General features: G+C 37.1%; 1 protein-coding gene across 2 annotated transcripts in view; it reads right to left on the minus strand.

Annotated features, from left to right (window-relative positions):
• The window catches only part of samd4a (sterile alpha motif domain containing 4A), a 55,746-nt gene extending 44,966 nt beyond the window's left edge, over positions 1–10,780 (minus strand). For both annotated transcript variants that reach the window (XM_079833594.1, XM_079833593.1), the window contains exons 1-2: positions 10,170–10,780; positions 6,897–7,485 (exon numbers count right to left, since the gene is read on the minus strand). In XM_079833594.1, coding sequence (XP_079689720.1) covers positions 6,897–7,092 — 196 coding nt within the window. In that variant the 5' untranslated portion in view covers positions 7,093–7,485; positions 10,170–10,780. The remainder of the gene's footprint in view (positions 1–6,896; positions 7,486–10,169) is intronic.
• Between the last annotated feature and the right edge of the window lie 296 nt (positions 10,781–11,076).

Consider the following 11,076-nt stretch of genomic DNA (forward strand, 5'->3'; position numbering starts at 1 on the left):
ACCCATAGAAATATTACACTTTTGACAGGAAATCCATAATATGGACAAAGACATCCAGCTATAGAGTGGTGCAGATATGACATCAGACTTTGTAGGCTAAAGCGCGGAAGCAAGCTAGCATTTTAGCACTTCCGGTTCCCTCTCCCAAAGTCAATGGGTTTTATGAATGGGATTTTGTTTAAATGGCTGAAATAAGGTCTGTGGTGAACAAACTGATGCTATAATGTAATTTTGGTGTAAAATATACTGTTATTCTCTTAAATTGTATTTTGACGCCGTGCTAAGCTAAAAACGGTTAGCATTTTAGTCTCATAGCATGGTCTTCAAAATTTTCCATAGGTCTCAGAATTGTATCATTGATTGAATTTCATTCTGATGATATGTCAACAAGCTGTCAAATATTTTCTTTTGAAATTAGTCTAATGACTATTAATGACTCCTAACAGGCCAGATACTTGGTAGTGCTGGAGAACTTCCAAGGAAATTTCCCCATTACCCTTTCTGCTCTACATTCTACATGACAGACAACATCAGCTCACATGAAGTGTACTCTATGTCCTACCTCTCAACCTCACCACTGGCTAGTCATAATACTCAAGTGCTGTTATTTAAAATGCTTATTTTAAAACGGTCAAGTCAACACAGAAGATAAAGGGAGGCCTTCCACACTGACTCATCTTATACTTTCAGAAAGGGCTGACACTATAAAAAAGAGAGTTTGATCCAGAGCAAAAAAAAATGAATATTTTTGCCAGGTTCTCCATGGCTCTTCCTAGGGTTGCGTATGAGTTCAGCAAGGGCCAGAAATAAACTGTTTGCTCATGCGTGGGTGCGATGTAACAGTTCGACACCCAAACCAGAAACAAGCACTCTTTCTTTTCCAAGCAGCTCATTGACGTTCTGCGAAAGGCAGCAAAGGAAGAAAACAAAAAACAGGCCAGACAGGAGAAGGGTCTGGACACTGGTCACTAGGGGAGGTATGTCTCAAGGCCAATGGATGAAGGCAGTAAAGCACACAAACCTCATAATCATAGAGTAATATCACTCAAAATGTTAACTGACTTTTCAATGTATCCTAATTATCTTCCTTCCCAAATGTAATACTCGCTCGTAATGCGTTCAGTTCCACTCTTAAGGAAAGAATCAAAATCATGTCAAAATAAACTGTAGAAAGCTCACACACAACAGTAAAAAATACTTTAGCCATGTTAAAAAAGACAGCATTTTTTAAAAACAACATTTGAAGCTATCATTAGCAGTAACTAATATACTTTCTAAACTTTGTCATAAATAGCTTTACAGATCTCAAAAAGAATTTAAATAAATAAATATGTACATTTATTATTTGAACATATAAATAAGATGTCAAATTATACAGATAAATTATATGCATGTATTATATATGTGTATTTATATATAAATACACACACAAGCATGTATATATTTAAGAAAAAAATATTATTTTTTATAAAACATTTATATTTATATATATTATAGATTATATAAATGTATATACAGTATATACATGCAAATATTTCTTAAATATATACATGAATGTGTGTGTATTTATATATAAATAATAATTAACAGAGTACACACACATATCTTATGTAAACACAAACTTTTATTTTGGATGCGATTAATCGCAATTAATCTTTTGACAGCCCTAATATATATATATATATATATATATATATATATATATATATATATATATATATATACACATATACACACACGTTTGTGTGTCCACAAAGATGCCAATATTAAATTATTTTAATTCAATACAACTATTTGATGCATAGCAAAAAAAGCTGCATTTTAAACATCGCAAATAAGTCTACGTTTTTTTTGTGCGCGTGATTTTAAAATCTTTGTTTAATAAAATTTTGCTTCTTTCCTTAATGGGGTCATGACAAGAGAAATCAAATTTTCCTTGATCTTTTGACATACAGTGCATCCGGAAAGCATCCACAGCAATTCACTTTTTCCACATTTTGTTATGTTACAGCCTTATTCCAAAATGGATTAAATTTATTATTACAATCCCCATAATGACAACGTAAAAGACGTTTGTTTGAAATCTTTGCAAAGGTATTACACAAAAACAAAACAAAATTCAGATATACATAAGTATTCAAAGCCTTTGCCATGACACTCAAAATTGAGCTCAGGTGCATCCTGTTTCCACTGATCATCCTTGAGATGTCTCTACAATTTGATCCCAATGAGCACAGTAGCACCATCATCTGTAACTGGAAGAAGTTTGAAACCACCAGGACTCTTCCTAGAGCTGGCCGCCCGGCCAAACTGAGCGATCGGGGGAGAAGGCCCTTAGTCAGGTAGCTGACCAAGAACCCAACAGTCACTCTTACAGAGCACCAGCATTTCTCTGTGGAGAGAGGAGAACCTTCCAGAAGAACAACCATCTTTGCAGCACACCACCAATCAAACCTGTTTGGTAGAGTGGCCAGACGGCACATGACAGCCCGCCTGGAGTTTGCCAAAAGGCACCTGAAGGACTCTCAGAGCATGAGAAGCAAAGTTCTCTGGTCTGAAGAAACAAAGATTGAACTCTTTGGCCTCACTGTCAATGACCCTAAGCACACAGCCAAGATAACAAAGGAGTGGCTACGGGACAACTCTGTGAATGTCCTTGAGTGGCCCAGCCAGAGCCCAGACTTGAACCTGATTGAAAATCTCTGGAGAGATCAGAAAATGCCTGTGCACCGATGCTCCCTATCCAAACTGATGGAGCTTGAGAGGTCCTGCAAAGATGAATGGAGAAACTGCCCAAAAATAGGTGTGATACTCAAAAAGGAACAAGTGGACGGTTTATTTTGAATGCCGTCCTGGTTTGTGTCAGAGGATAATATGTATGTTCAGAGAATTTGACCACTGATTGTTTAGTAAACAAGGCACAGTGTAATTTTTGACAGATGAAGCAGCCAACATTGAATCTGACAGCAACTGCATCACAAATCATAAGTAAACGATTTTATAATGCTTGGTCTGTAAATGACGGTTTAGATAATGTTTTCAAAACACTTACATGCAATAGTGAGGAGGTTATTGCAATGATGTTAGCCAATCATAACAGTGGTCGTTTACTGACAAGCCTTAAAACAAATGATCATTTCAGACAGAGGGTCGAAAATTAAAGTTTTTCTACATATAAATATGCTTTTAGTGCAAAAAAAACTATTAACATTACAAGAGAACCTCAAGGAAAACATTAAAATAATTTCCATGTAAAAAATTCATGTCATGACCACCTTAAGAGAGGAACTGCATTAAGACTGACCATTACATTATGAAATGAAAATATTCAGGCTACATTAAGTACATTCAAAATTAGATTTCCTGTAGCTCAAACTATAGAGGATAGTGCCAACAACAGTAAGGTCATGGGTTCGATTCCCATTGAATGCATGAACTGAAAAACAAAAATCTATACCATCAATGCAATCTAAGTTGCTTTGGATAAAAGTGTCTGCCAAAAGCATGAAATGTCAAATTAACAATGTTATGCCATGATTATTATGAGTACTTGCCGAAGTCTATATCTAGGGCCCTTCAATCATTCACTGACAAATCACAAAGCAAAATCAAAACAGACCAATAAATTAACTGATTTATGGGACATTAAAAAAAAACTGAATTCTAATGCTGTAACATTTCAGCTCTAAACTGTAGATTCACTACAAACCAAAGTTCAACAGCTTGACATTAAACTTACTGTGTGAATGGGGGGCAAGGGTTCAACAAATGACTATTCAAAAATATAAGTATGTCAATACAAATAAAATCCCGTCACATTACCTGTCACAATGGGGAATGTCAGTTCAGTCCAGCTGGTTGGGTTTAGATATATACAGTATATGCTGTATGGGTGTTTGACATTTATGAAGGTACATTGCAGCATCTCACAGAGAGGCCACCATGTTGGAAAAACAACTCAGAGCCTTCATCATCTCAAACACACACACACACACACACACACACACACACACACACACACACACACACACACAGCGCCGTACACACACAGAGGTATGAAGTCAGTCATTCATAACAACAGTGCCCCTCCTGTCCGGGCTCTACTCTGCCTCTGGGCTGTGAGGTGGAGGGGTGGAAAAAGGGCCAAGGGTTAAACACCAGCTCAGACAGGAATAATATTCCGACAAACACGTCCCCTCTCTTGTTTACGCACATAGATATACACACACTCTGTTTTATCTGACATCCACAGTGGATGGAACGGTCGAAAAATTCTAACAACAATAAAACCTAAGCCAGGGCTGTGTAACTTTGTGTGTTTTGGCTTCACTATCTTCATAGATACTTAATCGCATAATGCAAACTTAAACCTGATGATGGTTAAGACTAATATAACTAGATGAAGGTATCAGGAAGTAAATACAAAAAAAAAACTGCCTTATTAACATTTAAAGTTTAAGATATGAAAATGAATACAACATATGCAATATTACCTCTGACTAACACATAAAAACACACATGCATTCGGTTACAGTGTGTGATGCTGAGATGAGAGGCAAATAAGTTGCATCATTTGGGTCAGGGGAACAAGGCAGCTCCTTCACAGAGGGAAATAAGTAGGTCATTGTGGATTCCTCTCATTGGCGCGGTTCTTTCCAAATAGTTGCATCTTTCCACTCAACTTCCAGCTGCGAGTTAACTCCATATACACCATTCTAATGAACAGGGATTTTAAAATTAAATATATATACACTACTGTTTTTTTGATGTTTTTGAAAGTCACCAAGGCTGCATTTATTTGATCAAGAATATAGTAAAAACAGCAATACTGTGAAATATTATTACAATTTAAATTAACTGGTTTCTGCTGTAATATATTTTAAAACGTAACGTATTTATGTGATGGCAAAGATGATTTTTCAGCATCATTACTCCAGTTTTCAGTGTCACATGATCTTTCAGAAATCATTCTAAGATAATTTCTTATTATCAATGTTGAAAAAGTTTTCGATTGCACTGGCATTCAAAAGTTTGGGGTAAATTAGATTTTTTTTAAAAAGGGAAAAAAATTATACTTTTATTTAGCAAAAGCACATTGAATTTATATAAAAAGACAGTAAAGATATTTATGAAATTAATAATTTTTTTTTTTTAAAGCGTATATTTATAATAAATGTTGTTCTTTTTGACTTTCCATTGATCAAAGAATCCTGAAGAAAAAAAAAGTTTTCGCTAAAATATTACGCAGCACCACCGTGTTTAACAATAATAATATCAGAAATATTTCTTGAACAGAAAATAAGCATATTAGAATGATTTCTGAAGGATCATGTGACACTGAAGACTGGAGTAAGGATGCTGAAAATTCAGCTTTGACATCACAGGAATAAATTACATTTGAAAACATATTACAACAGAAACCAGTTAATTAAAATTATTTCACAGTTTTACTGTATTTTCGATCAAATAAATGCAGAGATTAAGAGACCACTTTCAAAAGCATTAAAAAACCTTAATGTTTCCAAACTTTTGACCAGTACTATATATGTTTACTGCTCAATTAAAATAACAGACTATTGATTAATGATCAAATTATATATGTAAAATATACAATAAAATTATAATTTTTCCCTAAATATTTTCATGCAGACTATATTACATAGAAATCTTAGGCTGTATGAATGAATAAAAAGTTTAATTCATTTTATCAGTCACTGTTTTTTCTCACAATTTGTATATATTTAAAAAATTCACCTTAATAACCAAGTGTCTTTGCTATTAGAAACGCTGAACAGCCCTCAAATACAAAACCACACCCAAGTCAGAAAACTCAAAAACGGTGTAAAATATCAACGCAAGATTGGTTACAATTTTGCTGATCTAAACAAGTCAAAACGTAACCTTCATACAGAAAAACGTCTGAAGTCAGATACTTAATGAGGGCCCAGGCTAAACCAGACGTCTGCTTGAATGAAAGAAAATACGCTGATTAACCAAAGAATGCCTTCCGTCTGGTGAGTAATAGGAAGCTGACATGAGCTCTAGGCTGACATAGGCACAACTGCATAATATTGCCCTAGGTGAATCACAACAGGTAGGCATGCACAGACAGTCCCATTTGGAGTGCATCCATTCAAAAGGTCACCACCACATACAGTACAAGCATGCAAATCCACCATCTGCAATAACAAACCAGAAGCTCATTATCAACGTATGATTCCAACAGCATACACCAGAAATACACCATCCAGAATAGTTTCAGATGGGCTGCACCCCGTCAGCTGGTTTTAATGTCAGTGGACACACCAGGGTGAGGACCACTTTAAAAACCTTCATGAGTTCTTCTTTGATGTCTTCATCTTGAAGCTTTAGAATAACAATGACAGAGCTGCACTAAAATCCCTCATATAAAATACAACACGCACCACTGCAAGGAGGCTCTTTATGAGTATCAGCCCACTATAAACTCTGATGGGAATCCCATGTTTGAGTTTTAGAGCATGTATGTGTGCAAGAAAGAAATATACAATAGTTCTTTCTTACTGTACATTTGTCTTTACGTATAAAACACCCTCAGGTCATGCCTTCAGTTCAGCACGTTGGTCTTGTGCTCTTTCGTCATTTGGCTATTTTCCATGGTCACACATTGAACCCCTCCCTCAAATTTAGCCTAACACTATGGATACAAAATCACATATGCTTTTTAAATACAGACTGAAGTCAAAGTAAAATCTCTATTACAATAATATCATAATGGGTAGGTTTAAAGACAACAAGAAACCTCTACCTGAACCAAAGGAGCAGGGTGCACCTGTTCTTAACAGGTACAGCTCAATACCACATGCGTGCATACGGTTAGTAGTACTGGCAGAAAAGGTGGTAGCTTCTGTACTGACCTGGATTATTGGCCTCCCTTTCCAGAACATGCAGCTCGGTGCAGTCAGCCAAGGAATGCTCCAGACAGAGCTGAAGGAAGCGTGCTTGGGTCCGACTGACCCGCTTGAGGAGAGACAGTAACGCCACTGTCTGTTCGCACTCGTTCCAACCCTTAAACCAGCCGGCGAGGACTCCCACCTGGTCACGAAACATCATGATCTGGTGGGCAGGCTCACGGTACCAAGAACTGGAAATCGGGTTTGTTGAGAGGGGGAGGGAGAGATGGCCACAACCCAATGACGTTGCTTTGCAGCTTAATGGAGACTCACCATACAAAAACACACTTGCTTTCGCCCTCACTTGAGGTTTGACAGAGAATAGCCCTTTCAGATTTTATTTACTAGTGGGTATTGCATCTTTGTTCTTGGGTTTTGGAGTTAGGCTTGGTGGTAGGAAATCCCTGCTTGAAGCTTTTGATATGGTATTCGTCAGAGCTCTCCTGCCCTCTGGCCACTTCGAGCTTACAAAACTTTCCTCAGCTTTCTTCCAGCGTACAGTGGCTGTCCAGCTTTAGTCTTGATGGCATTTTCCACAGTGAACATCTCCTTTCTGTAAAAGTAAAGAGTAGAGGTTGAACAGTCCATATTTCAGAAGAAAAACACACACAAAAAGTCAAGCCATGGTAAAATTGTTCATCTTAAAGCTGGGAATTGTGTTATGGAAGCAGGTTTATGGTCCAAGCTGGTCATGCTCTGTTCAACTCTGTTCAAGTTTGACTACATTATGCTGGTTTGGCCAGCTGAAAGTTTACCAGGAAGTAGACTATCAGCTGTATAGTCTATATATTTTGATCTATCTATCACATTGCTGGTTTCCGATCAAACCCATTGGAAACGCAACACAAACCTGTTGGTTGAGTCTTCCAGACTGACAACGACATGTATATACAAATACTTTGATGAAACACAAACAGGGTAACCATTTTTAACAAATTGGCAAATATAAATGGTTTCAGTCGATGAAACAACTCTACTTTCCTTTCCAGAGACAAAAACAAACATGTTTTGTCCAGTGGCGTTTCTTTCTTAAATTAATCGGTGTTTGAATTGTTCAAGAGAATGAATAATTTGTGTTCATTTCAATGCACAGACTTATAGTTTTCATTCACATACTGACTATAGTAAAAGAAAATAGCATTAGTTCATCAACGTAACGAAAAAAATCAAGGCATCTCGTTCACGAATGAAAGGAATGAACTAACACAAAAGTTAATCATCTCAATAGTGAATCTCACATCTAGTGACTGATTCAGCGAAAGCCATCGAGTCGATCATTAAAGTCAGAGGAGAAAGAATAATATCTCGCAAATTGAGAACATAAAAAAAATAATTCTGTGGATTCATTTACACGCATTAATTGTTCACCACAAGACTATCAAATATTGTAAATATTGTTCATTTTTATATCATGCGGACTTAGACAATGTTAGCTAAACGTGTTTTGTAGGGAGCAACTCGATGCTTTAAAAGGAGTAGTTCACTTCAGAATTTAAATTTCCTGATAATTTACTCACCCGCATGTCATCCAAGATATTCATGTCTGTCTTTCTTCAGTCGAAAAGAAATTAAGGTTTTTGAGGAAAACATTCCAGGATTTTTCTCCAATAGTGGCCTTCAATGGGGTACCACGGGTTAAAGGTCCAAAGCGGGTTACGTGGTCAAGTTGGAAAGGTCACGCGAAAGGCGATAGTACCGATCAAGTGTTTACAAAGCAAATGTGCAAAGACTAAGTCAAACACCCTTCACCAAAAAAGGTAAAACAGCAATGTTGGACGATTTTGAAGTTGGAGGAGAAAATTTGATGAAAATTACATACATTAGCCTACATACATAATGTGTGGTACATCGCAGAGCAGCGCAAGACAAACATTTGTGGTTGTATTAGTTAACATTAGTTAATGCAATAGTTAACATGAACTAACCATGGACAGCACCTCTGTTCAGCATTAGTTAATCTTTGTTAACGTTAGTTAATAAAAATCCAGCTGTTCATGGTTTGTTCATGTTAGTTCCCAGTGCATTAATTTATGTTAACATGATTTAAATAAAGTATTAGTAAATGTTGAAATTTACATTAACAAAGATTAATAAATGCTTTAAAAGTGCAGTTCATTATTAGCTCATCTTAAATAATGTAGTTAACTAATGTTAACAAGGCTAATGAACCTCATTGTAAAGTGTTACCACATTTTTATTATTTTTTTAGGAAAATGGCCGATTGTTATTCCTCGGCTGGGATCGTGTAGAACTGGAATTTGAACCGTCCATTGTACCCCATTGAAGTAGACTGTATGAAGAAAAATCCTGGAATGTTTTCCTCAAAAACCTTTTTCTTTTCAACAGAAGAAAGACAGACATGAACATCTAGAGGGTGAGTAAATGATCAGGATTCAATTTTAATTCTGAAGTGAGCTACTCCTTTAAATGAATTTGACGAATGACTCAATTACACAAAAAGTGACACGCTTATCGCCACCTACTGGCATAACGATGAATCCTGCAAACAGGGATCAAATCCTTTTCTGTGATCGGATTCTAAAGATTCGACTCTGAGATGAGATGAATCAAAACCTAAGTGTGTCTGAGGGGCTAGTTGACAAATTAGCGGGCACGAATGAGTTTACTGCGTAATTGTTATTTAGTGGCCAATGATCATAGGCTATTAAAAGCACGCGCTGACGTTACACGCAGAGGAACTGTAAATGGGAACTCCGCGAGAATAATGCACCCTCAAGATCTTTTCTGAGTCCTGTAGGGTGAGCTAAATTACACGCTTACATCCAAAAGCATCAGATGTGGACAAATAAAAATAAACACAGGCTTCTGTCGCGTCCATGCGGTACTCAAGCGATCGTCTCATATAGCTAGTTCATATCCGAACTGAATCACACTGTCCAGAACATTCCCAAAAATTGTTGCTCGACTGTCCCTACTGTAAGTCTGTACACACTATGCAGTCTTCCTTTTCACAACTCTTTACGTCTGAAGCAATTCCCTACTCTTAAGTCATATCAGTCTGGTGGGTTAACCCACCTAAACCCTTTATTAAGTAGCCTAGCCTATAATTAATGAATAATCCAAAACTTTTAATAAATCTGACGGGTTTTGATTTCCAGTTTCCATACTGCAAAGCTACTGTTGTAGCAAAAAAAGCTGGGACAAGAGATGTTGCAACCCAAGTTCATACTGTAACGGCTTAATATACTCTAGTAAAAACCGTCAGAAGGCACTTACCTAAAGGCGCAGTTGCATTGGTGCTGGTCGCAGGACAGGACTGGACGGGACGGGACGGGGAGCGGTGCCCCTTCACTCTGGGTCAGTGTGTTTGGCCATCTTGACGAGGTTTTTCTCCCCGCAGTCAGTCGCTCTTGTTTAAGCAGCAGAGGAGAGTCTCTGCATCGCTTCCCACATGCTAATAATTAACACGGAGCATTACGTCAGGGGCTTGGCAGCACAAGGAAGCACAAAAATAGAGAATGGAGTTGGGGAGCAGATCGTATTGCTTATCCTACAGGAGACGACTGACCGGGAATCAGGGATTTTTTTTTTTTAAGGGAGAAAAGAGTCCAAGAGGTGTCCGCATCAAACTGGACGGTTACAGCAGGAGTGGAAGTTTTGTTTGAACTGTTTAGAGGGGAGGGGTAGATTAAAAAAAAAACGTTCTGTCCGCCGACGTCTGAGGACGTTTGTTTTAGAACGGAATTTTGTAAATTTGACCTACTGTGACGCTGAATGTGGGTTACAAAGTGTCGAAAGAGGAAACTTGGATACATTCGATTCCGCCCTTGAATTCTTCAACTATAGCGAGGCTCGCTGCAGTAGTGGATTCCGTCCATGAGATGGCGCTGCTCTACCACAGTTTGAAATCAGACATAGATAGATAGATAGATAGATAGATAGATAGATAGATAGATAGATAGATAGATAGATAGATAGATAGATAGATAGATAGATAGATAGATAGATAGATAGATAGATAGATAGATAGATAGATAGATAGAAATTAAATGAATATATAATATATACATATATAGAAATACAGCTGCTTAAATAAATAAAATACATCTAAACATGTTGCTGCATTACACTTGGAAGAAAACGTTTCTTGATTCTTAACATTTGCACTGCATAACTCCAGAAT

The sequence above is a fragment of the Gobio gobio genome, assembly GCF_949357685.1.
Source record: "Gobio gobio genome assembly, chromosome: 13".
Taxonomy (NCBI): Eukaryota; Metazoa; Chordata; class Actinopteri; order Cypriniformes; family Gobionidae; genus Gobio; species Gobio gobio.